Source organism: Salmo salar, chromosome 21, assembly GCF_965601325.2.
Source record: "Salmo salar chromosome 21, fSalSal1, whole genome shotgun sequence".
NCBI classification, from domain to species: domain Eukaryota; kingdom Metazoa; phylum Chordata; class Actinopteri; order Salmoniformes; family Salmonidae; genus Salmo; species Salmo salar.
In genome coordinates, this window is record NC_138311.1 from 31,104,642 (window position 1) to 31,132,409 (window position 27,768).

General features: G+C 46.5%; 1 protein-coding gene across 2 annotated transcripts in view; it reads left to right on the plus strand.

Moving 5' to 3' along the window:
• LOC106582087 (mannosyl-oligosaccharide 1,2-alpha-mannosidase IB) overlaps positions 1 to 27,768 on the plus strand; it is a 142,344-nt gene that overhangs the window by 86,798 nt on the left and 27,778 nt on the right. For both annotated transcript variants that reach the window (XM_014164819.3, XM_014164820.3), the window contains exons 6-7: positions 7,971 to 8,089; positions 17,098 to 17,178. In XM_014164819.3, coding sequence (XP_014020294.1) covers positions 7,971 to 8,089; positions 17,098 to 17,178 — 200 coding nt within the window. The remainder of the gene's footprint in view (positions 1 to 7,970; positions 8,090 to 17,097; positions 17,179 to 27,768) is intronic.

Here is a 27,768-nt window from a genome sequence, read left to right on the forward strand (position 1 = left end):
GTAGCTCCTCTCCAATTCCCCAGGCGCTCTAATTTTTTTACTTCTGTAACCGTAAAAGCCTTGGTTTCATGCATGTTAACATTAGAAGCTTCCTCCCAAAGTTTGTTTTATTCACTGCTTTAGCACACTCTGCCAACCCGGATGTCCTAGCCGTGTCTGAATCCTGGCTTAGGAAGGCCACCAAAAATCCCGAACTACAACATTTTCAGACAAGATAGAACTGCGAAAGGGGTTGGAGTTGCAATCTACTGCAGAGATAACCGGCATAGTTGTGTCATACTGTCCAGGTCTGTGCCCAAACAATTTGAGCTTCTACTTATAAAAATCCACCTTTCCAGAAACAAGGCTCTCACCGTTGCCGCTTGTAATAGAATACCTTCAGCCCCCAGCTGTGCCCTGGACACCATATGTGAATTGATTGCCCCCCATCTATCTTCAGAGCTCGTACTGTTAGGGGACCTAAACTGGCACATGCTTAACACCCCGGCCGTCCTACAATCAAAGTTAGATGCCCTCAATCTCACAAATTATCAATGAACCTACCAGGTACAACCCCAAATCCGTAAACATGGGCACCCTCATAGATATCATCCTGACCAACCTGCCCTCTAAATTCACCTCTGCTGTCTTCAACCAGGATCTCAGCAATCACTGCCTCATTGCCTGCGTCCGTAATGGGTCTGCGGTCAAACGACCACCCCTCGTCACTGTCAAACGCTCCCTAAAACACTTCAGCGAGCAGGCCTTTCTAATTGACCTGGCCCGGGTATCCTGGAAGGATATTGACCTCATTCCGTCAGTAGAGGATGCCTGGTTATTCTTTAAAAGTGCTTTCCTCACCATCTTAAATAAGAATGCCCAATTCAAAACATTTAGAACCAGGAACAGATGACCAGCACAATAACATCCTGTGGCGTACTGCATTAGCATCGACTAGCCCCCGCGATATGCAACTTTTCAGGGAAGTCAGGAACCAATATACACAGGCAGTTAGGAAAGCAAAGGCTAGCTTTTTCAAACAGAAATTTGCATCCTGTAGCACAAACTCCAAAAGGTTCTGGGACACTGTAAAGTCCATAAGAGCACCTCCTCCCAGCTGCCCACTACACTGAGGCTAGGAAACACTTTCACCACCGATAAATCTACGGTAATCGATAATTTCAATAAGCATTTTTTTACGGCTGGCCATGCTTTCCACCTGGCTACCCCATCCCGGTCAACAGCTCTGCACCCTCCACAGCAACTTGCCCAAGCCTCCCCCATTTCTCCTTCACCCAAATCCAGATAGCTGATGTTCTGAAAGAGCTGCAGAACCTGGACCCCTACAAATCAGCTGGGCTAGACAATCTGGACCCTCTATTTCTAAAATTATCCGTCGCAATTGTTGCAACCCCTATCACTAGCCTGTTCAACCTCTCTTTCGTATCGCCTGAGTTCCCCAAAGATTGGAAAGCTGCCGCGGTCATCCCCCTCTTCGAAGGGGGAGACACTCTAGACCCAAACTGTTAAAGACCTGTATCTATCCTACCCTGCGTTTCTAAGGTCTTCGAAAGCCAAGATAACAAGCAGATCACAGACTATTTCGAATCCCACTGTACCTTCTCCACTATGCAATCTGGTTTCCGAGCTGGTCATGTGTGCACCTCAGCCACGCTCAAGGTTCTAAACGATATCATAACCGCCATCGATAAGAGACAATACTGTGCAGCTGTATTCATCGACCTGGCCAAGGCATTCGACTCTGTCAATTTCCACATTCTTATCGGCAGACTCAACAGCCTTGGTTTCTCAAATGACTGCCTCGCCTGGTTCACCAACAATTTCTCTGACAGAGCTCAGTGTGTCAAATCGGAGGGCCTGTTGTCCGGACCTCTGGCAGTCTCTATGGGGGTGCCACAGGGTTCAATTCTCGGCCGACTCTTTTCTCTGTATATATCAATGATGTCGCTCTTCCTGCTGGTGATTCTCTGGTCCACCTTTACGCTGACGACACCATTCTGTATACTTCTAGCCCTTTTTTAGACACTGTGTTAACTAACTTCCAGACGAGCTTCAATGCCATACAACTCTCCTTCCGTTGCTGCCCGTCCAGCATCGCTACTCTGGACGGTTCTGACTTAGAATATGTGGACAACTACAAATACCTAGGTGTCTGGTTAGACTGTAAACTCTCCTTTCAGACTCACATTAAGCATCTCCAATCCAAAATTAAATCTAGAATCGGCTTCCTATTTCACAACAAAGCATCCTTCACTCATGCTGCCAAATTTGCCCTCGTAAAACTGACTATCTTACCGATCCTTGACTTTGGCTATGTCATTTACAAAATAGCCTCCAACACTCTACTCAGCAAATTGGATGCAGTCCTTTGTCACCAATGGAACTGAGAGTCATGATCAAGGGCCAGGCTTCTAGTTAGTACACAAATGTCTCTCAGCTTTGTGAATATGGGAGCGGCAGGTAACCTAGTGGTTAGAGCGTTGGGCTGGTAACTGTAAAGTTTGCTGGATCGAATCCCTGAGCTGACAACATAAAATCTCTTGTTCTGCCCCTGAACAAGGCAGTTAACTCACTGTTCCCCGGTAGGCCATCATTGTAAATAAGAATTTGTTATTAACTGACTTGCCTATTTAAATAATGGTTATTATCTTATCAGTGTAGTATACACGGTTATAAGTATATTATAATTTACCATAGCACAGACCTGAATAACCTTTCAGCCAGGGCACTCAGGACATGCAACATCAACTATGCTAAGGGACTCTTTATACTACACTACTTTGACGACACTAGTCCCAGGAAAGATACCTTTGTAGTGTAAAGGCCTGCTTCAGTTCGCTGGCGTCTAGCCGAACTCCGAACACATGTCCCTGCAAGAATTACCTTAATTACAAGTAACTGTCCAGTGAAAACCATACTTTTGAAAGTTCATACTCTGTTAGCTCGTACCAAAATAATGTTGTTGACTAGTCCAAGACTCAGAAAATTGGATGCAGTCTAACACAGTGCCATCCGTTTTGTCACCAAAGCCCCATATACTACCCACCACTGCGACCTGTATGCTCTCGTTGGCTGGCCCTCGCTTCATATTCGTCACCAAACCCACTGGCTCCAGGTCATCTTTAAGTCTTTGCTAGGAAAAGCCCCGCCTTATCTCAGCTCACTGGTTACCATAGCAGCACCCACTCGTAGCACGCGCTCCAACAGGTATATTTCAATCGTCACCCCCAAAGCCAATGCCTCCTTTGGCCGTCTTTCCTTACAGTTCTCTGCTGCCAATGACTGGAATGAATTGCAAAAATCACTGAAGCTGGAGACTCATATCTCCCTCTCTAACTTTAAGCATCAGCTGTCTGAGCATCTTACAGATCATTGCAGCTGTAAATAGCCCATCTGTAAATAGCCCATCCAACTACCTCATCCCCATATTATTTATTTATTTATTTTGCTCCTTTGCACCCCAGTATCTCTACTTGCACATGCATCTTCTATACGTCTATCACTCCAGTGTTTTAATTGCTAAATTGTAATTACTTCGCCACTACGGCCTACTTATTGCCTTACCTCCCTAATCTTACCTCATTTGCTCACACTGTATATAGACTTTTCTATTGTGTTATTGACTGTATGTTTGTTTATTCCATGTGTAACTCTTTTGTTGTTTGTGTCGCACTGCTTTGCTTTATCTTGGCCAGGTCGCAGTTGTAACTGACAACTTGTTCTCAACTGGCCTACCTGGTTAAATAAAGGTGAAATAAAAAATAACATAAAATTAAGAAATATGCAACTCTCCATTTATTTTTTTTACCCCATCACTAGCACGTGATGTAATCTTGAACCCAGTAGCAAATAAAACTCTGATCAGGCCTACTGTGTTGTTACGAGTCCCACTGTGTTCTGGTTACAGGCTCTGGTGTTATAGCCCTGTGGAGCTAACAGCAAACCCTTTGGTAAGAGAGATCTATGACGTATGGCTTTAATCTAGTCATTAGCATTACCAGTTTCACTGTGTTCTTAGTGGGAGGGAGCCTCAAGTGTGTCTGTCTTGGCCGTGATGGTGTGGGGCCTGCAGTAAATCCACAGTCAATCTATGAATGTAGGGTCAGGTTCTCATTGAAGGCCCAGTCAGAGATGCTCAAAGGAGCCGGCCAGTGGACAGATGCAGCAGCAGATGTTTCAATGCAGAGCCATATAATTTGAGTAACTTGGTGGTGGGCATAGGAGGAGCGGAGCGTGGTTCGAGTTAGCCATGGAGAGGGTTGGCTGCTCCGACTACACACTGCTCATTAAGCCAGACCCACTTGCTGTTTACCCAGAAGAAACAGAGAGTGAGAGGGATGAGAGAACAGGGTGAGAGTGAAGGAGAAGTGAGAGGGTGAGGGAGAATGCTAAATGCGCAGAGGGAAGGAGGGGAGAGACAGAGAGGTGAAGAGAGGAGCTGGAGAAAGATTGCTAGATGGACAGAGAAGAGAGGGGGGGCTGAGAGGAGGCTTTAGCATAGACTCAGCGACTGTCTGTCTGGTTTTCTCCCATAACTCCACTGGGCCCAGGGTTGAGCTATCCCGCCCCCTGCATTTCCCCTCTCATTCACACACCCGCCAGTTTACAAGACAGAGAAAATGAGGTCTGAATAATGAAACCATCACGGTTCGTGCCATGTGTGGAGTCATACTGGAGTGCTAGGAAATCTGTCACCTAATGAAACTGGCAGAGGGTCAGAGAGAGGGAGGGAATGTGTAGCTGTGATGATTGTTCCCCAAATAAACCTCATCCTGGGCAATTTGTTTCAGATAAATAATGTCTGACATCTTTAAATACTACCAGGTGAAAATGCCAATCCAGGTTAATGTGATATGATTGGCCCAATTTGAAAGGTTGTAAGGGAGGGCGGGACCGAGGGAAAACAATTTTATTTATGGTAAGACTGATGAAGTGACAAGTACAGAAGAATGAAGGACAGACATGGAGAGAGGGATTAGATAAAGATGTTGAGATGAAAATGATGTACAGACAGGGACTAGGGAGAGAGAGAGGGAGAGGAAGGACATAATTTCATTCATTAATTACATTTCAATTCACTTCCTTCATTTAATTGAAATGAATTCTGATGGGTGGAGGGTTGGATTCCAGTGTGTAGCTCAATGAAGGACAGATGGAGTGAGCGGGCATAGAATAAATGGAGGTAGAGGAGGGTATAGGGACAGACATGGTTCCCTGCTGGCAGTAGGCGTGACACGTGGCGGTCCTGACTGTTCTACTACCAGGAGGGCCAATCTGTCCAGATCTCAGGCAGCCCAGAGTCTCAGGCAGCCCAGAGTCTCAGGCAGCCCAGAGTCTCAGGCAGCCCAGAGTCTCAGGCAGCCCAGAGTCTCAGCCTCAGTGTCATCCTCAGCTAGCCAGCCCGGTGAATGTATTTTTAGAGTGATTTAAGGCTGCTGTCAATAATGATAATAACACTGCATCTCCTGCAGAACTACAGCCTGGCTTGTCCTCATAATAGAGTTACTGATAAGACCCGGGCTGCAGGGTTCAACCCAGCCACAGCAGCACCCACCAGTAGTCCAACCAGCCACAGCAGCACCCACCAGTAGTCCAACCAGCCACAGCAGCACCCACCAGTAGTCCAACCAGCCACAGCATTAGAGCACCAGTACTCTAATAAGATCAAATATAAGCCTAGTCAGGCTGTGGTAATAACAAGAGATGTAGGCCTTGTTAAGAGCTATCAAAAAGAGCAACAGTATTAAGACTATAACACTGAACTTCAGTATTAGTTCTAGTATTAATCTGAGCTGCAGTAGTATAACTAGTATTAATCTGAGCTGCAGTAGTATATCTCTAGTATTAATCTGAACTGCAGTAGTATATCTCTAGTATTAATCTGAGCTGCAGTAGTATAACTCTAGTATTCATCTGAGCTGCAGCAGTATAATTCTAGTATTCATCTGAGCTGCAGTAGTATAACTCTAGTATTAATCTGAGCTGCAGGTAGTATAACTAGTATTAATCTGAGCTGCGGTAGTATAACTAGTATTAATCTGAGCTGCGTAGTATAATGTATTAATCTGAGCTGCAGTAGTATAATTCTAGTATTAATCTGAGATGCAGTAGTATAATTGTAGTATTCATCTGAGATGCAGTAGTATAATTGTAGTATTCATCTGAGATGCAGTAGTATAACTGTAGTATTCATCTGAGCTGCAGTAGTATAACTCTAGTATTATCTGAGCTGAGTAGTATAACTCTAGTATTATCTGAGCTGCAGTAGTATAACTCTAGTATTCATCTGTGCTGCAGTTGTATAACTCTATTATTAATCTGAGCTGCAGTAGTATAACTGTAGTATTCATCTGAGCTGTAGTAGTATAACTAGTATTAATCTGAGCTGCAGTAGTATAACTGTAGTATTCATCTGAGCTGTAGTAGTATAACTAGTATTAATCTGAGCTGCGGTATTACATTACATTTTAGTCATTTAGCAGACGCTCTTATCCAGAGCGACTTACAGTAGTGAATGCATACATTTCATTTAATTACATGCATTTATTTTTTTATATATTTTTTTGTACTGGCCCCCCCGTGGGAATCGAACCCACAACCCTGGCATTGCAAACACCATGCTCTACCAACTGAGCCACAGGAAAGCCTATTAGAGCAGAAGTCTTAAAAAGAGGGCCGTATTAGAGAGCATGGTAGAAGAGCTAGTGATCAAGCTTTGGTCTTAATTAAAGTGAATTATAATGACCAACGCTCACCACCCTGGGCAGACTGCATCACTCCCTTGGCCTGTGGTGATATTGAGGGAGGGATTGGAGAGAAAGTGGAGTGTGAGTGATTTGGCTGTCTGTCATGTTTTAATGAAGATCACTGCTAGCCGTAGTGAGCTAGTAATTGCGTTAGACTCTGGAGAGGGGAAGACCGCTCTTCCAATCCCTCTGACTTTAAAATGGTGAAAGCCCGGAATGGCAATACAATGACCAAGCTAAAACGGGTTATATCCATCTATCCATCTATCTATGTGGTGCAGGGGCCCAAAGTCACGCCCTGTGTAATGACACAGCACCTCCTACTGTTATGGGGACAAGACCTCCTACTGTTATGGGGACAAGATCTCTTACTGTTATGGGGACAAGACCTCTTACTGTTATGGAGACAAGACCTCCTACTGTTATGGAGACAAGACCTCCTACTGTTATGGGGACAAGACCTCCTACTGTTATGGGGACAAGACCTCCTACTGTTATGGAGACAAGACCTCCTACTGTTATGGGGACAAGACCTCCTACTGTTATGGAGACAAGACCTCCTACTGTTATGGGGACAAGACCTCCTACTGTTATGGGGACAAGACCTCCGACTGTTATGGGGACAAGACCTCCGACTGTTATGGGGACAAGACCTCCGACTGTTATGGGGACAAGACCTCCGACTGTTATGGGGACAAGACCTCCGACTGTTATGGGGACAAGACCTCCGACTGTTATGGGGACAAGACCTCCGACTGTTATGGGGACAAGACCTCCGACTGTTATGGGGACAAGACCTCCGACTGTTATGGGGACAAGACCTCCTACTCTTATGGGGACAAGACCTCCTACTCTTATGGGGACAAGACCTCCTACTCTTATGGGGACAAGACCTCCTACTCTTATGGGGACAAGACCACCTACTGTTATGGGGACAGCACCTCCTACTGATAGGGGGACAAGACCTCCTACTGTTATGGGGACAGCACCTTCTACTGATAGGGGGACAAGACCTCCAATTGTTATGGGGACAACACCTTCTACTGATAGGGGGACAGCATTTTTCAATGATAAAACACAGAGCCAGGACTGTGACCTGACTAGGAAAAACTCTTGGCCCAGGAGTTGTGGGTTTCATTCATTTGACATGGGCCACATATGCTGTGCATATGGTAATAAGTCACTTTAAGACCCTATCCCTGTGTGTGTTTGTCCTCTGTCCAGGTAATTCCCAGATGGGGGCGACCATAGTGGACGCCTTAGACAGCCTGTACATGATGGGCCTCCACGATGAGTTCAAGGATGGACAGGAGTGGATTGAGCAGAACCTGGACTTCAGTGTGGTGAGTAGAGAACAAAACCTTTTAGTTCCTGTACTCACTCCAGGAGTAAAACAGTTGAACTTAGCCTCCTTCTTCTGGCCTGTAGTCTTGAGTGCCATTCTGTTCAGAGAACCAAAAACCAGCAAACAACATGCTTGATGCCACTTGTACCTGGAAATTAGATCTACTTACAGCCATACAGCCAGGGGGTGCTAGAGTGACAGGCTCACAGACAGCAGATATGAGTTGCGCTTTGCAGACAGCCCAGGCTACAGACAGAATGCACTCTTGTTTTATCTCTGACCGGTAGTGAAGCCTGTTGATACATGAGAAGAGGAGCATCTAGCATTGCTGTGATGGGAGGGAGGGAGAACTGGACAGCCGCTGGTAACCAGGAGACGGGAGTAGGTGTCATGGAAACAATGTGGGCAGGGAGAGCGTTGCCGACTGTGCTGATGCAGAACACAGACCTGGGGAATGTAGAGCCCACAAACCAGACCACATATCAGGGTCAGTTGTGTACAATCAGTGTATACCCTCAATACCAGTCAGCTTCTCTCTCTGAGCATCTTCACCTCAGTCTTGGTTCTCTGCTCTACCAATCTTTCTCTCTCTGGCTTGCTCCCTCTCCCCTCCCCCCTCTCTCTTTCTCTCCCAGGATGGAGTTATTAAAGCCCTGCTGAGCTAATGACATCGCAGGCAGAGTGTGTGTGTGTTTGTGTTTCTGACTGGCTGATGCTGTGAGAGGTAATTAACTTCTGGACCCTTCCGGTCAGCTCTGGGGGAGAGAGAGACTGAGAGAGAGAGAGAGACAGAGAGAGAGAGAGACGAGAGAGAGAGAGAGCGAGACTGAGAGAGAGAGCGAGACTGAGAGAGAGAGCGAGACTGAGAGAGAGAGAGAGACGAGAGAGAGAGAGAGACAGAGAGAGACAGAGAGAGAGAGAGCGAGACTGAGAGAGAGAGCGAGACAGAGAGAGAGCGAGACTGAGAGAGAGAGCGAGACTGAGAGAGAGAGAGAGACAGAGAGAGAGAGAGACAGAGACAGAGAGAGAGAGAGAGAGACAGAGAGAGAGACAGAGAGAGAGAGAGACAGAGAGGGAGAGAGAGACAGAGAGAGAGAGAGACAGAGAGAGAGACAGAGAGAGAGAGAGACAGAGAGAGAGACAGAGAGAGAGAGAGACAGAGAGAGAGAGAGACAGAGAGAGAGACAGAGAGAGAGAGAGAGACTGAGAGAGAGAGACTGAGAGAGACTGAGAGAGAGAGACTGAGAGAGAGACTGAGAGAGACAGAGAGAGAGAGAGACGGACGGAGAGAGAGAGAGACGGACGGAGAGAGAGAGAGACGGACGGAGAGAGAGAGAGAGAGACGGACGGAGAGAGAGAGAGACGGACGGACGGAGAGAGAGAGACGGACGGACGGAGAGAGAGAGACGGACGGAGAGAGAGAGAGAGACGGACGAGAGAGAGACGGAGAGAGAGACTGAGAGAGACGAGAGAGAGAGAGACGGACGGAGAGAGAGAGAGACGGACGGAGAGAGAGAGAGACGGACGGAGAGAGAGAGACGAGAGAGCGGACGGAGAGAGAGAGAGACGGACGGACGGAGAGAGAGAGACGGACGGACGGAGAGAGAGAGACGGACGGAGAGAGAGAGAGAGACGGACGGAGAGAGAGACAGACGGACGGACGGAGAGAGAGAGACGGACGGAGAGAGAGAGAGAGAGAGACGGACGGAGAGAGAGAGAGAGACGGACGGAGAGAGACGGACAGAGAGACGGACGGAGAGAGACGGACAGAGAGACGGACGGAGAGAGAGAGAGACGGACGGAGAGAGAGAGAGACGGACGGAGAGAGAGAGAGACGGACGGAGAGAGAGAGAGAAAGAGACGGACGGAGAGAGAGAGAGAGAGACGGACGGAGAGAGAGAGGGAGAGAGACGGACGGAGAGAGAGAGGAGAGAGACGGACGGAGAGAGAGAAAGAGAGAAAGAGAGGGACGGAGAGAGAGAGGGAGAGAGACGGACGGAGAGAGAGAGGGAGATAGACGGACGGAGAGAGAGAAAGAGAGGGAGAGAGACGGACGGAGAGAGAAAGAGAGAGGGAGACGGACGGAGAGCGAGAGAGAGAGAGGGAGACGGACGGAGAGCGAGAGAGAGAGACGGACGGAGAGAGAGCGAGACGGACGGAGAGAAAGAGAGAGAGAGAGACGGACGGAGAGAAAGAGAGAGAGAGAGACGGACGGAGAGAGAAAGAGCGAGAGAGACGGACGGAGAGGGAGAAAGAGAGAGACGGAGAGAGAGAGAGAGGGACAGAGAGAGAGAGAGAGAGAGGGACGGAGAGAGAGAGAGAGAGAGACGGACGGAGAGAGAAAGAGACGGACGGAGAGCGAGAGAGAGAGAGACGGAGAGAGAGAGAGAGAGAGACGGTCGGAGAGAGAGATAGAGAGAGACGGACAGAGAGAGAGACGGACGGAGAGAGAAAGAGAGAGACGGAGAGAGCGAGAGAGAGAGAGACGGACGGAGAGAGAGAGAAAGAGAGACGGACGCAGAGAGAGAGAAAGAGAGAGACGGAGAGAGCGAGAGAGAGAGAGAGAGACGGACGGGAGAGAGAGAGAGCGAGAGAGAGACGGACCGAGAGAGTGAGAGAGACGGACCGAGAGAGAGAGAGACGGAGAGAGACGGACCGAGAGAGTGAGAGAGACGGACCGAGAGAGAGAGAGACGGAGAGAGACGGAGAGAGAGAGACCGAGAGAGAAAGAGAGAGAGAGAGACGGACGGAAAGAGAGAGAGAGAGACGGACGGAGAGAGAAAGAGAGAGAGAGAGAGACGGACGGAGAGAGAAAGAGAGAGAGACGGACGGAGAGAGAAAGAGAGAGAGAGAGAGACGGACGGAGAGAGAAAGAGAGAGAGAGAGACGGACGGAGAGAGAAAGAGTGAGAGAGACGGACAGAGAGAGAGAGACGGACGGAGAGAGAGAGAGAGAGAGACGGACGGAGAGAGAAAGAGAGACGGACGGAGAGAGAAAGAGCGAGAGAGACGGACGGAGAGGGAGAAAGAGAGAGACGGAGAGAGAGAGAGAGGGACAGAGAGAGAGAGAGAGAGGGACGGAGAGAGAAAGAGTGAGAGAGACGGACAGAGAGAGAGAGACGGACGGAGAGAGAGAGAGAGAGAGACGGACGGAGAGAGAGAGAGAGAGAGACGGACGGAGAGAGAAAGAGAGAGACGGACGGAGAGAGAAAGAGCGAGAGAGACGGACGGAGAGGGAGAAAGAGAGAGACGGAGAGAGAGAGAGAGGGACAGAGAGAGAGAGAGAGAGAGAGAGAGAGAGAGGGACAGAGAGAGAGAGAGAGAGACGGACGGAGAGAGAAAGAGACGGACGGAGAGCGAGAGAGAGAGAGACGGAGAGAGAGAGACGGACGGAGAGAGAGAGAGAGAGAGACGGACAGAGAGAGAGACGGACGGAGAGAGAAAGAGAGAGACGGAGAGAGCGAGAGACGGACGGAGAGAGAGAGAAAGAGAGACGGACGCAGAGAGAGAGACGGAGAGAGCGAGAGAGAGACGGACGGGAGAGAGAGAGACGGAGAGAGACGGACCGAGAGAGAGAGAGAGACGGACGGAGAGAAAGAGAGAGAGAGAGACGGACGGAGAGAGAAAGAGCGAGAGAGACGGACGGAGAGGGAGAAAGAGAGAGACGGAGAGAGAGAGAGAGGGACAGAGAGAGAGAGAGAGAGAGAGGGACAGAGAGAGAGAGAGAGACGGACGGAGAGAGAAAGAGACGGACGGAGAGCGAGAGAGAGAGAGACGGAGAGAGAGAGAGACGGAGAGAGAGAGAGAGAGAGACGGACAGAGAGAGAGACGGACAGAGAGAGAGACGGACGGAGAGAGAAAGAGAGAGACGGAGAGAGCGAGAGACGGACGGAGAGAGAGAGAAAGAGAGACGGACGCAGAGAGAGAGAAAGAGAGAGACGGAGAGAGCGAGAGAGAGAGAGAGAGACGGACGGAGAGAGAGAGACGGACGGAGAGAGAAAGAGTGAGAGAGACGGACAGAGAGAGAGAGACGGACGGAGAGAGAGAGAGAGAGAGACGGACGGAGAGAGAGGAGAGAGACGGACGGAGAGAGAGAGAGAGAGACGGACGGAGAGAGAGAGAGAGAGACGGACGGAGAGAGAAAGAGAGAGACGGACGGAGAGAGAAAGAGAGACGGACGGAGAGAGAAAGAGAGAGACGGACGGAGAGAGAAAGAGAGAGACGGACGGAGAGAGAAAGAGAGAGACGGACGGAGAGAGAGACGGACAGAGAGAGAGAGACGGACAGAGAGAGAGAGACGGACAGAGAGAGAGAGACGGACAGAGAGAGAGAGACGGACAGAGAGAGAGAGACGGACGGAGAGAGAAAGAGCGAGAGAGACGGACGGAGAGAGAAAGAGCGAGAGAGACGGACGGAGAGAGAGAGAGACGGACGGAGAGAGACGGACGGAGAGAAAGAGACGGACGGAGAGAGAAAGAGACGGGCGGAGAGATAAAGAGAGAGAGAGACGGACAGAGAGAGAGAGAGAGACGGACGGACGGAGAGAGAGAGAGAGACGGACGGAGAGAGAGAGGGAGACGGACGGAGAGAGAGAGACGGACGGAGAGAGAGAGGGAGACGGACGGAGAGAGAGAGAGAGACGGACGGAGAGAGAGAGAGAGGGAGAGAGAGAGACGGACGGAGAGAGAAAGAGCGAGAGAGACGGACGGAGAGAGAAAGAGCGAGAGAGACGGACGGAGAGAGAGCGAGAGAGACGGACGGAGAGAGAGCGAGAGAGACAGACGGAGAGAGAGCGAGAGAGACGGACGGAGAGCGAGAGAGACGGACGGAGAGATAAAGAGAGAAAGAGACGGACGGAGAGATAAAGAGAGAAAGAGACGGACGGAGAGATAAAGAGAGAAAGAGACGGACGGAGAGATAAAGAGAGACGGACGGAGAGAGAGAGGGAGACGGACAGAGAGAGAGAGAGACGGACGGAGAGATAAAGAGAGAAAGAGACGGACGGAGAGAGAAAGAGAGACGGACGGAGAGAGAGAGGGAGACGGACGAGAGAGAGAGACGGACGGAGAGAGAAGGAGAGAGAGAGAGAGAGAGAGAGACGGACGGAGAGAGAAAGAGAGACGGACGGAGAGAGAGAGGGAGACGGACGGAGAGAGAGAGGGAGACGGACAGAGAGAGAGACGGACGGAGAGATAAAGAGAGAAAGAGACGGACGGAGAGAGAAAGAGAGACGGACGGAGAGAGAGAGGGAGACGGACAGAGAGAGAAGGAGAGAGAGAGAGAGAGACGGACGGAGAGAGAAAGAGACGGACGGAGAGAGAGAGAGGGACGGACGGAGAGAGAAAGAGACGGACGGAGAGAGAGAGAGAGAGGACGGAGAGAGAGAGAGAGAGGGACGGAGAGAGAAAGAGAGACGGACGGAGAGAGAAAGAGACGGACGGAGAGAGAGAGGGAGACGGACGGAGAGAGAGAGAGAGACGGACGGAGAGAGACGGACGGAGAGAGAAGGAGAGAGAGAGAGAGAGAGAGAGACGGACGGAGAGAGAAAGAGAGAGAGAGAGAGACGGACGGAGAGAGAAAGAGAGGGAGAGAGAGACGGACGGAGAGAGAAAGAGCGAGAGAGACAGACAGACAGAGAGAGACAGACGGAGAGAGAGAGATAGACGGACGGAGAGAGAAGGAGAGAGAGATGGACGGAGAGAGAAAGAGGGAGACGGACGGAGAGAGAGAGAGAGACGGACGGAGAGAGAAAGAGAGAGACGGACGGAGAGAGAAAGAGAGAGACGGACGGAGAGAGACGGACGGAGAGAGAAAGGGAGAGACGGACGGAGAGAGAAAGAGAGAGACGGATGGACGGAGAGAGAAAGAGAGGGAGAGAGAGAGACGGACGGAGAGAGAGACAGACGGAGAGAGAAAGAGACGGACGGAGAGAGAAAGAGACGGACGGAGAGAGAGATAGAGAGACGGACGGAGAGAGAGAGAGAGAGACGGACGGAGAGAGAGATAGAGAGACGGACGGAGAGAGAGATAGAGAGACGGACGGAGAGAGAGATGGACGGAGAGAGAGATAGAGAGACGGACGGAGAGAGAGATAGAGACGGACGGAGAGAGAGATAGAGACGGACGGAGAGAGAGAGAGAGAGACGGACGGAGAGAGAGAGAGAGAGACGGACGGAGAGAGAGAGAGAGAGAGACGGACAGAGAGAGAGAGAGAGAGAGACGGACAGAGAGAGAGAGACGGACGGAGAGAGAGAGAGAGAGAGACGGACGGAGAGAGAGAGAGAGAGACGGACGGAGAGAGAGAGAGAGAGAGAGACGGACGGAGAGAGAGAGACGGACGGAGAGAGAGAGAGAGACGGACGGAGAGAGAGAGACGGACGGAGAGAGAGAGAGAGAGACGGACGGAGAGAGAGAGAGAGAGAGAGAGACGGACGGAGAGAGAGAGAGAGAGACGGACGGAGAGAGAAAGAGGGAGACGGACGGAGAGAGAAAGAGACGGACGGATGGAGAGAGAGAGAGAGACGGGGGCGAGAGAGAGACGGACGGACTGAGAGAGACGGACGGACGGACAGAGAGAGAGGGACGGACGGACGGACTGAGAGAGAGAGACGGACGGACTGAGAGAGAGAGGACGGACGGACTGAGAGAGAGAGGGGGACGGACGGAGAGAGAGAGAGGGGGACGGACGGACTGAGAGAGAGAGGGACGGACGGACGGAGAGGGGAGGGAGAGGGACAGACGGACGGAAGGGGAGGGGAGGGAGGGAGGGACGGAGGGGAGGGAGAGACGGACGGACGGAAGGGACTGAAGGAGAGGGCGGGAGGGAGAGAGACTGACGGAAGGAGAGGGAGGGAGGGAGAGACGGATCAAAGTAGATGGAAGGGGAGGGACGGACGGAAGGGGACGGACGGAAGGGAAGGAAGGAAGGAAGGAAGGAAGGAAGGAAGGAAGGAAGGAAGGAAGGAAGGAAGGAAGGAAGGAAGGAAGGAAGGAAGAAGATGAAAGGTGGAGAAAGAGATGAGAGAGAAATTGGAGGAGTGGATGTTGTAATCTGAAGTGGGAGTGTTGATCTAGATCAATTCTATCTGGAATGCCTCCACACTCACTGTATTTATGCATTAAGATTCAGCCATAAACAGTTAAACTCATAAACTGTCATGGATGTTATTCCCTGATCTCCCTCCCTTCTCAGCCTCTGATGAAAATAGCAATTCCCAAATGAGAATTTCAAGTTCTTCAAAATAGTTGTTTGAAGTAGTGTTTTGTAGCTTGCGGTGGTTCCAAAATATAATTTGAATCTTCTGTACTTAGACTTCAGTGTAAATGAAAGGTTTGTTTGAGCAATATGTTTGCATCAAACCTATGCTCCTCTCCTTTGTTGCTTCTTACTTCCAGGCTAAAATGAGAGCAAAGATTTCCAGTTACTGACTATATTAAAGACATCAGTCTTTGTCAAACTTAATCATGGGCTTACAGCTTCATAGAGGGAGAGAGGGTGTGTGTGCGACGTGTGTGTGTGTGCGACGTGTGTGTGTGTGCGACGTGTGTGTGTGTGCGACGTGTGTGTGTGCGCGACGTGTGTGTGTGCGACGTGTGTGTGTGCGACGTGTGTGCGACGTGTGTGTGTGTGCGCACGACTTGTGTGTGTGTGTGTGCGCGCAGTGTATGTGCTTGTGTGTGTGTATGTGTGAGCTCGTACATGTGTTAAAGCCTCTACTAATGAATGATTAATTAGCTGCCATGTTGGGCTGTCCTTTGTGGTGAGTCATTGTTAGCTGGATGGCTCCTGGAAGGCCTGTGCTGGAGCGCCCTGCGATGATGGATGACTCTCAATGCAGTCGGAAATGAATCGTCACGCTTTAAAAATGACTGAATTAATGGGGTCTGTTTAGCCAACGCTGGGTTAGGAATTAATTTACCAGAGTTTAATGTAAGATTTGATGTGAATCGATAGCACTTGGGAGATTAATTAGTACATGATGTCCCACTCGGATTAGATGAACCTAATTTAATATGGAGTAACATTCCTTATTTACAAATTCAGATCGTTTCCAAGGAAAATTCTGACATGTTTTAAATGTTACATGTTACACTTTTTAAATGTTACATCGTATATCGAAGGAGCTGAAGCACTGCAGTTAAAGTATATCTTTCAGTTTTCACCTTAAACATTATAAATTCATGTCTTTATAGGAGTCACATGAATGACACTAATTAGAGAGTGAGACCTGAATGACACTAATTAGTGTGAGACATCTGAATGACACTAATTAGAGTAAGACCTGAATGACACTAATTAGTGTGAAACCTGAATGACTGTGAATGATTGTAATGTCTGATTCTTTGTGTGCAGAACCTGAATGACTGATGACATTTTCAGTCACCTGAATGACACTTTTTTATTTTTGTTGTACTGTGCGGTTTGCGTGGGTCACCCGTATGGCGGCGGTCATTTTGTTGTGCTGTGCAGTAGTGCCAACGCGGTGGTTTTATGACCGCGCTCTCTGTCTGGAACCTAAGTGTCATTGTAAACAGGTAGCGGTGCTGAAGGGGAGATGGATGCTGACGAAGCCTTGAGCTTTATGAGTTCTCACCACTGTCCTTCAGAGGGGGAGCACGACACGGCCGGGGGGCCTCAAAACACCCCCTTTAACACATCTCCCCTCCCTGGTCTTCCCCCTTCTCCCAGGGTGACAGTTGGATTAACAGCCCGTTAAGGTTGAGGTTATTACATAGGGAATCAGGCTGTGCTTGTGGTAGAACTTGGAAAGGTGTTCTCTGTATTAGTCTGACATGAATTTGGTGTTACAGCCTTGGTCTGAATGGTCGGCTATTTGAATTCAGGAATGTGTGCCATTACACACTCTTAGTGTTTGGTATTACTGTGCAAGATATCTGATGTGGTTTTGGCACAAGGCTGCTCTGGCAGTTCTGTGCAGTGTCTTTCTTTTTTTCCATCTCTCACTTTCTCTCTTTCTCTGGCTGATTCTCCCCTCTGTTTCTTCAGAACGCTGAGGTGTCTGTCTTCGAGGTCAACATCCGCTTCATCGGAGGACTGCTGGCCACCTACTACCTCTCTGGACAGGAGGTATCTGCTCATCTAGAATGTCTGTCTGTCTGTCTGTCTGTCTGTCTGTCTGTCTGTCTGTCTGTCTGTCTGTCTGTCTGTCTGTCTGTCTGTCTGTCTGTCTGTCTGTCTGTCTGTCTGTCTGTCTGTCTGTCTGTCTGTCTGTCTGTCTGTCTGTCTGTGTCGAAGCTGACCTCATTTAGTTAACTGGTGGATTGTTTGGTCGACCGAGATTTCTTTAGTCGAGCAGTCGTAAATGGATCCTTTTTTTTTTTATGGTGCACAAGACACCGTTCTGATTGGCGCCTCTCTGTGGTCTAATCCATTGTGGAGGCCACCGGAATGGCACAGTCCATCACTCTAAGACATGCTACTGTAATTGTATATGGTTATATTGTGTAAGAATAATGGTGCAACACTAATAACTATAATATAATTTTATTACAAATGCGCTTTCTCCTGCGTTTGATAGCGGTCGCTGTCTGCTGTCCTGAAACATAATCTACAGTGCTGTTGAATTGGCGTCTTTCCCTATATGTTGCTATGTGCATAATAACAAAGTTAACCAGCATATTGGTGTTGAGAACAATGCAGCTGAGGCAGCTTTTTCTTTTACACAGCGTGGCCATCACGCTCCCTCTTGAGTCATTTGTGTCTCAATGATTTAATTAAACAGTGCGCTTAAAACACGTGTCAAACTCATTCCACAGAGAGCCGAGCGTCTGCAGGTTTTCACTCCACCGTTGTACTTGTTTGATGAATTAAGGTCACTAATTAGTAAGGAATTCTCCTCACCTAAGGAAAACTACCACGAATCTCTCTCTGTCACTCTCTCTCTCTCTGTCTCTCTCTCTCTCTCTCTCTGTCACTCTCTCTCTCTCTCTGTCACTCTCTCTCTCTCTCTCTCTCTGTCACTCTCTGTCACTCTCTCTCTCTCTGTCACTCTCTCTCTCTCTCTCACTCTCTCTCTCTCTCTCTCTCTCTCTGTCACTCTCTCTCTCTCTCTCTCTGTCACTCTCTCTCTCTCTCTCTCTCTCTCTCTCTCTCTGTCTCTGTCTCTGTCTCTCTCTCTCTCTCTCTCTCTCTCTGTCTCTGTCTCTGTCTCTCTCTCTCTCTCTCTCTCTCTCTCTCTCTCTCTCTCTGTCACTCTCTCTCTCTGTCACTCTCTCTCTCTCTCTCTGTCACTCTCTCTGTCACTCTCTCTCTCTCTCTGTCACTCTCTCTCTCTCTCTGTCTCTCTCTCTCTCTCTCTGTCACTCTCTCTCTCTCTCTCTCTCTCTCTCTCTCTCTCTCTCTCTGTCACTCTCTCTGTCACTCTCTCTGTCAGTCTCTGTCACTCTCTCTGTCAGTCTCTCTCTCTGTCTCTGTCTCTCTCTCGAGCTCCCCTGCCATGTGGTATCAGTCATCCCCTCTTCCTGCTCCTATTAAAGGAGTGTGAGTGGTGGAATTGAGCTCCAGACATGCGTCTCTGCCGGTCCCAGACTACTCAGCTGATGGGAGCAGATCCCTGGCCACGCTCCCTCTTAATGATCATCCCTCCTTCTTCTCACTCTCACCGCCTCTCCCTCTCTCCCCCTCTGAATAAATGGTGATAATTCTGCAGAGGCTGGAGGAGTCGTGGGATAGGGAATCAGAAAGATGTTGAGTGGGGAATGGGAGGGGTGATATCGTTCGTGAGAGCGCTTTATTCCGTGTTCCCAGTAGAGGTCGACCGATTAATCGGCATGTCCGATAAATTAGGGCCGATTTCAAGTTTTCATAACAATCAGTAATCGGCATTTTTGGATGCCGATTATGGCCGATTACATTGCACTGCACGAGGGGACTGTGTAGCAGACTGACCACCTGTTACGCGAGTGCAGCAAGGAGCCAAGATAAGTTGCTAGCTATCATTAAACGTATCTTATAAAAAAACTATCAATCTTCACATAATCACTAGTTAGCTATACATGGTTGATGATATTGCTAGTTTAACTAGCTTGTCCTGCGTTGCATAAAGTCAATGTGGTGGCTGTTAATTTATCATCGAATCACAGCCTACTTCAACTTCGCCAAACGGGGGATGATTTAACAAAAGCGCATTGCCGAAAAAAAGCACAATCTTTGCACAAATGTACCTAACCATAAACATCAATGCCTTTTTTTAAATCAATACGCAGAAGTATATATTTTTAAACCTGCATATTTAGTTAAAAGAAATTCATGTTAGCAGGCAATATTAACTAGGGAAATTGTGTCATTGCACGCAGAGTCGGGGTATATGCAACATTTTGGGCCACTTGGCTCGTTGTGAACTAATTTGCCCGAATTTTACATAATTATGACATAACATTGAAGGTTGTGCAATGTAACAGCAATATTTAGACTTAGGGATGCCACCCGTTCGATAAAATACGGAACTGTTCCGTATTTCACTGAAAGAATAAACGTTTTGTTTTCTAAATGATAGTTTCCGAATTAGACCTTATTTATGACCAAAGGCTCGTATTTCTGTGTTTATTATATTATAATTAAGTCTATGATTTGATATTTGATAGAGCAGTCTGACTGAGCGGTGGTAGGCAGCAGCAGGCTCATAAGCATTCATTAATTTACTGCGTTTGCCAGCAGTTCTGAGCAATGCTTGATGCACAGTGCTGTTTATGTCTTCAAGCCTATCAACGCCAGTGATTAGGCTGACAATACTAAAGTGCCTATTAGAACATCCAATAGTCAAAGGTATATGAAATACAAATGGTATAGAGAGAAATAGTCGACGCGTCATAATTCCTATACCTACAACATAAAACTTCTTAACTGGGAAAATTGAAAAACGGAGAATATTGAACCACCAGTTTTCATATGTTCTGAGCAAGGAACTTAAACGTTAGCTTTTTTACATGGCACATATTGCACTTTTACTTTCTTCTCCAACACTGTGTTTTTGCGTTATTTAAACCAAATTGAGCATGTTTCATTATTTATTTGAGACTAAATAGATTTGATGTGTTATATTAAGTTAAAATAAGTGTTCATTGTTCATTCAGTATTGTTGTAATTGTCATTATAACAAATATATAAAAATCTTCCGATAAATCGGTATCGGCTTTTTTTGGGTCCTCCAATAATCGGTATCGGCGTTGAAAAATCATATTCGGTCGACCTCTAGTTCCCAGGGCATGTGTGTGTCAGCCGTGGCAGAAGTAGCCCCAACACACAGTGATGGATGATGTTTACTTCTCTGTCCCCTCAGCCCTCCACTCCACCCCTCTCTTCTTTCTCTACTCTTTTCCTCTTCCACACTAGCCCTCTCCTCTGTTCTTTCTCTACTCTTCTCTGTAACTACTTTGTTTCCTCTCTTGTCACAACCTTCTCTACACAACCCTTCTCTTTAATTTTTTTGTCTCCTGATAGGTGCTCGTGCCACTGAGACATAAGCAAGGCACTTAACCCTAATTCGCTCCAAGGGCGCTGTACTAATATGGCTGACCCTGTAAAACAACACATTTCACTGCACCTATCCGGGTTTAGGTGAAAGGTGCTAGTGCCTTTGGCATATGTAATTGAGGTGAAGGTTGCTAGTGCCTCTGGGATACAGTGCCTTCAGAAAGTATTCATACCCCTTAACTTGTTCCACATTTTGTTGTGTTACAGCATGAATTCAAAATGGATTAAATAGATTTTTTCTTCTCACGCCAATCTACACAAAATACAAAAGTGACAAAGTGAAAACATGTTTTATGAAATGTTTACAAAGTTATTGAAAATTAAATGCATAAATATCTCATTTACAAAAGTATTCACACCCCTGAGTCAATACACTGAGTATTGACTGAGTCTTTCTGAGTCTTTCTGCGTAAGTCTCTAAGATCTTTGCACACCTAGATTGTATAATATTTGCACCTTATTCTGTTTAAAATTCTTCAAGTTGCTTGTTGATCATTGCCAAATAGCCATTTTCAAGCCAATTTAAGTCAAAACTGTAACTAGGCCATCCAGGAACATTGAATGTCATCTTGGTAAGCATCTCCAGTGTATATTTGGCCTTTTGTTTTAGGTTATTGTCCTTCTGAAAGGTGAATTTGTCTCCCAGTGTCTGTTGGAAAGCAGAGAGAACTAGATTTTCCTCAAGGATTTTGCCTGTGCTTAGCTCTATTCCGTTTATTTTTATGCAAAAATATTCACTGGTCTTTGCCGAAGACAAGCATACCCATAACATGATGCAGCCACCACCATGCTTGAAAATGTACTCCGTGATGTGTTGATGGATTTGCCCCAAATAACACTTTGTATTCATAGCATAGTTATTTTTTTGGCCAAATTATTTTCATATTGTCATTTAGGTTAGTATTTTGGAGTAACTACACTGTTGCTGATTCATCCTCAGTTTTGTCCTATTACAGCCTTTACTCTGGACCCTGATCTCTCTTTTGACGAACATATCAAGAATATTTCAAGGGTAGCTTTTTTCCATCTTTGTAACATTGCAAAAACCAAACTTTTTGTCCAAAAATTAAGTTACTACTAAACACATATCACTCCAGTGGTAGCCTCTCTACACTGGCTTTCTGTTAAGGATAGGGCTGATTTCAAGGTTTTACTGCTAACCTACAAAGCATTACATGGACTTGCTCCAACCTATCTCTCCGATTTGGTCCTGCTGTACCTACCTACGGGTTCGCTACGGTCACAAGACGCAGTCCTCCTCATTGTCCCTAGAATTTCAAAGCAAACAGCTGGAGGCAGGGCTTTCTCCTATAGAGCAAAATTTTTATGGAATGGTCTGCCTATCCATGTGGGAGACGCAGACTCGGTCTCGACCTTTAAATCTTTATTGAAGACTCATCTCTTCAGTAGGTCCTATAGTTGAGTGTAGTCTGCCCCAGGGATGCAAAGGTGAACGGCAAGGCACTGGAGCGACGAACCACCCTGGCTCTCTCTGCCTGGTCTTTGTGGTTGAATATGTGTTTGAAATTCACTGCTCGACTGAGGGACCCTATAGATAATTGTACAGAGATGAGGTAGTCATTCAAAAATCATGTAAAACACTATTATTGCACACAGAGTGAGTTTATGTGACTTATTAAGCAAATGTTTACTCCGGAACTTATTTAGCCTTGCCATAACAAAGGGGTTGAATACTTTTCATGTTTTATTAATTTGAAAATAATAATAAAAAAATATATACACTTTGACATTATGAAGTATTGTGTGTAGGCCAGTGACACAATCTCAATTGAATCACTTCAGGCTGTAACACAACAAAATGTGTCAAAAGTCAAGGGGTATGAGTACTTTCTGAAGGAAATGTAGAGTTTAGGTAAAAGGGGCTCATTTCTCTGGGATATGTAGTTGAGGTGAAATCAGCTTGCGCTCTGTCAACAGAGTTTGTGCATAGTAATAACCTCTCCGCAGGGGGGGAGAGAACTAGGGAGGGACAGAGAGGGAGAGACTGGGGGAGGGCGAGAGAGATAAATGAAGAGAGAGAGAAACACAGCCAGCTGATTGCAAAGAGAATACCGGAGAGGGGAGCAGGGCTTGTAATGTAAGATAATGAGCTGAGAGTTAAAGAAAACTGCAGACACTGACAGCTAGACATGGCCTGCTGGAGTCACCCTCTTGAGGGAGGCAGATGGAGGGAGTAAGGGATGTTGTGATACACAGCAAAAGACCTAGACCGCTGTACAATTATTTTCGTTTCTCTCTAACCTGTCTCTGCGATACATGTTTTTCCTCCCTCCCTCCATCTTCCTACTTTGCTATCCGTCTTTCAGTGAGTTGCTGTGAGCTGAGGCTATGGATCTGTCTGATTTGCTGGGGAGCGCTTGACTCCTTCTCATATTGTCAAACATGGAGCCCATCAAAGGCAGAACACGGCTTCCTCTGTCACACTTACTGACTGGCTGCAACTGCACCTGCAGGCAGGGGGGAGGGGGGATGTAATTGTGAGAGGTGAGTGAGGGAAGAGCGTGCAACATGGAAGGGTGCAAAGGAGGGGGTTGAGAGAGAAGGGGGGAGCAAGAGATGTGATTGCTACACTGCAGATGAACAGTATCCATGAATATGGACGTGAGAGATTCAGCTATGTCTTACAGGCCATATAGAAGATAATCATGCAATGACTGGCTGAGCTGGAGGGCCTACAATACTTTTGTTTGGAAAGAATGGCCTGAGCCCAGGTAAAACCGCTGCTTGACTAGTAAATTCAGTCAGGCAGTTGTAGTTAAATCCCCAAGAACACAGTCCCATGGATTTCCAAGCTTGTTTCAATAAACCACTTCGGACTGATACAATAGAATATAAAAGATGACAAATAATAAAGGAACAACAAGTTAAACGATGAATAACTAGCATGATGAAGAACAAAGGTAATAAGCCCCATGAAGGACAGACAGCGTTTGTTGACTTAATCCTGTCTCTTCCTGGGGTCCTTGAGGGCCTTTTTTTCCAAAACAGGCTCATTCACCAGATTTCACAGTATACCTTCTGATCCTTTTATGGGACTCCTTTACATGTACACAGTGACATCCTCCCCCGGAGAGAGAGATGTGAGTGTGTGTGTGTGTGTGTGTGTGTGTGTGTGTGTGTGTGTGTGTGTGTGTGTGTGTGTGTGTGTGTGTGTGTGTGTGTGTGTGTGTGTGTGTGTGTGTGTGTGTGTGTCGTGTGTGTGTGTGTGCGCCTCTGTATGTGTGTGTTCTCTGGCAGGCCGAGTGGTCATGGGGTTCTATCTCAGGGAGAGCAAGGCTCATATCCTCCTATGTGTAATAACAGGATCCGCTCCTGAGTTAGAGGATCGGTTGGAGCAGCTGATTCCAGGCAGAACTACGACCAGCCAGCGCTACAAATCTGCAGTCTGGGAATACTGCCGACCTGGCCTCACAGCTAATCCTGATGGAGAGAGCTTGTTCAGCCCCAAATTGCCCTTGTTCCTCGTTCGCCTGGTCTATGGGACTGAAAGGGACGGAGAGAGAGAAAGAGAGCAAGGGCGTTCAAGCGAAGGGGGATTGAGAGCGAGATAGTGGGTGCTCTCTCATTCAACTCAAACTCTGCCCTCGCCCCTTTATTTGGTCGGATACAGGTCAGGGCTAAAAGAGGCACTGAGAGAGAAAACATTGTTCAACCCAAGCTCTTCTCTCAGAGGCACATTAAAGAAAGGCACACTCAGGTAGGGCCTCCATTTTCAAAACATCTCTTTCAGATGTTATGAGTGAAGAGAGGGGAATGTTTGTGTGAAGTTGGTGCGTGTTGTGAGTGAATCAATAAGTGTGTGAGATGGAATAGCCTATATCCCTAAGTCATTGATGGAGGATTTGGGCGAGGAGAAAAGTTCTCCACTCTGGCCTGCCCCTGTATTCATAGTATTATTTTCCTCCCTCGAGCTGGATGGCAGCTCACCACTTCGTCCATTGATACCACTGGGAAAATGGAGAACAAACTGTTTGCCAAAAACCTGTTCTAAAATGGTGTGTTAGTCAAGCACATATCCACTTATTTCATAGTTGGCGCCTTAACTAAAGCATCATTACGACGAAGGTAGCAACAGTGTTTAGTCAACTAAGCGAGAACAAGTTCTTCCGCCGTCGCTGCATGGGTGGAAACTAAAATAGCAGAGAGAGCTGTTCCGCTAATACCGTCCTTTACAGAAATATGTTCAACTGTTAAAGATTAGTAGGTCTATGTTAATGATTCAGTTGTTGATCTGCCCTCTTGGTATAGCTGTAGTCCTATGTTAATTAATCAGTTGTTGATCTGCCCTCTTGGTATAGCTGTAGGCCTATGTTAATTAATCAGTTGTTGATCTGCCCTCTTGGTATAGCTGTAGTCCTATGTTAATGAATCAGTTGTTGATCTGCCCTCTTGGTATAGCTGTAGACCTATGTTAATGAATCAGTTGTTGATCTGCCCTCTTGGTATAGCTGTAGGCCTATGTTAATGAATCAGTTGTTGATCTGCCCTCTTGGTATAGCTGTAGACCTATGTTAATTAATCAGTTGTTGATCTGCCCTCTTGGTATAGCTGTAGACCTATGTTAATTAATCAGTTGTTGATCTGCCCTCTTGGTATAGCTGTAGGCCTATGTTAATTAATCAGTTGTTGATCTGCCCTCTTGGTATAGCTGTAGGCCTATGTTAATTAATCAGTTGTTGATCTGCCCTCTTGGTATAGCTGTAGACGTTGTTAATTAATCAGTTGTTGATCTGCCCTCTTGGTATAGCTGTAGGTCTATGTTAATTAATCAGTTGTTGATCTGCCCTCTTGGTATAGCTGTAGGTCTATGTTAATTAATCAGTTGTTGATCTGCCCTCTTGGTATAGCTGTAGGTCTATGTGAACTTTTCACCTATTACTACCTGTCAGGGCAAGGAGATTGAGGTCGTAACCTCATATAAATATCTTGGAATTTTGATTGATGATGGCCTCTCTTTTAAAATGCATATTCAACAACTTACAAAAAAATTGAAGCTGAAATTAGGATTTTATTTTAGGAATAAGGCCTGTTTTTCTTTTGAAGCCAGAAGGAGGCTAGTATCAGCTACATTTATGCCTTTACTAGACTATGGGGATATTTTATATATGAATGCTTCCGCTCAGTGTTTGAGATCAATTGACACCCTTTACCATGGCACTTTGAGATTTATTTTAAACTGCAAAACCCTTACGCACCACTGCACTTTATATACCAGGGTTGGCTGGCCTTCTCTAGTCACTCGTAGGCTCAGTCACTGGTATATTTCTATTTACAAAGCCATTTTGGGTTTACTACCTTTTTATTTGGGCATTTTTATTGTTCAGAAATGTGGTGGGTACTCTCTTCGTTCGCGGGGACTTTATCCTGCTAACTGTTCCAAATGTCCGAACTGAATTTGGTAAAAGGGCTTTTATGTACTCTGCGCCATCGTCTTGGAACGCCTTACAAAATACTTTTAAACTGGAAGAACTTGTCCCGATTGGTATTTTTAAAGCACTGATGAATGAATTTGTCTAATTTTTGTAATGACTTGGCGCTGCCTATCTTGGCCAGGACGCTCTTGAAAAAGAGATTTTAAATCTCAATGAGCCTTTCCTGGTTAAATAAAGGTTAATAATAAATAATAATAATCAGTTGTTGATCTGCCCTCTTGGTATAGCTGTAGGTCTATGTTAATTAATCAGTTGTTGATCTGCCCTCTTGGTATAGCTGTAGGTCTATGTTAATTAATCAGTTGCTGATCTGCCCTCTTGGTATAGCTGTAGGTCTATGTTAATTAATCAGTTGTTGATCTGCCCTCTTGGTATAGCTGTAGGTCTATGTTAATTAATCAGTTGTTGATCTGCCCTCTTGGTATAGCTGTAGACCTATGTTAATTAATCAGTTGTTGATCTACTCTCTTGGTATAGCTGTAGGCCTATGTTAATTAATCAGTTGTTGATCTACCCTCTTGGTATAGCTGTAGGCCTATGTTAATTAATCAGTTGTTGATCTGCCCTCTTGGTATAGCTGTAGACCTATGTTAATTAATCAGTTGTTGATCTACTCTCTTGGTATAGCTGTAGGCCTATGTTAATTAATCAGTTGTTGATCTACCCTCTTGGTATAGCTGTAGGCCTATGTCAACAGCAGGCTGCTGATGATGTGATAATAGTCAGTTCACCAATGACAACTAGGCATGTTGAATGAATGGTAGCTTAGTAAGACCTAACTTGATGGATTAGGTCAGTGATGGAGATGTGAAACAAGCTCCTACAGGCCTAGTTTAGTTTCATATTCCAAATAGCCTACAGTAAGCTAGACTACTACAAAATTAAGAAGCCAGTTTACATTTTCACTAGACTATCCACATAAAGACACATTAATTAGAATAATCATTACCCCTAAATTGAACATAGTGTCATTGAGACGACCTCAATTTAATTTCGGATCAAACATAAGACTTTTGTGTTGGCTACATTGTTTGATATAATTTAAGACTCTAGGTTTCAGGAAATTGCTGTTAAATGCTCCAACTTCCTGTGGGGGATTTTGGTGGGAGTGAAATGGGCTGCTGGGAGAGGAAAATGGTGTCCCTTGAGAGGGCAAGAACAAGATGTACAGTACCAGTCAAAAGTTTTGACACACCTACTCATTTCAGGGTTTTTCACTATTTTCTACATTGTAGAATAATAGTGAAGACATCAAAACTATGAAATAACACATAATGCAATCATGTAGTAACCAAAAAAAGTGTTAAACAAATCAAAATATATTTTATATTTGAGATTCTTCAAACTCATCATCAAGGCAAAGGGTGGTTACTTTGAATAAATATAAAATATATTTTGATTTGTTTAACACTTTTTTTGGTTACTACATGATTGGGAGAGGAAGGTTGAGGGTTTCCAGGGTTAGAGTAGTGCAGAAGTTGTCGTATGCTGAGGCAGTGAAGAAAGTAGAGAAAGATGGGTCAAGGGGGAGGGATCCTGAGAGGAGTGATGTGGGTAGTAGATCTGTACCAGTAGAGGGATAGGCCAACAAGTGATACATGCTTCAGTAAGATTGGATTTTTAGCATTTATAGCAATGGTTATCAACTGTACTGCAGGGATGGAATGTAAGTCCATGCTGACTGCAGGAATGTCCACCAGAGCTGTTGCCAGAGAACTGAATGTTCATTTCT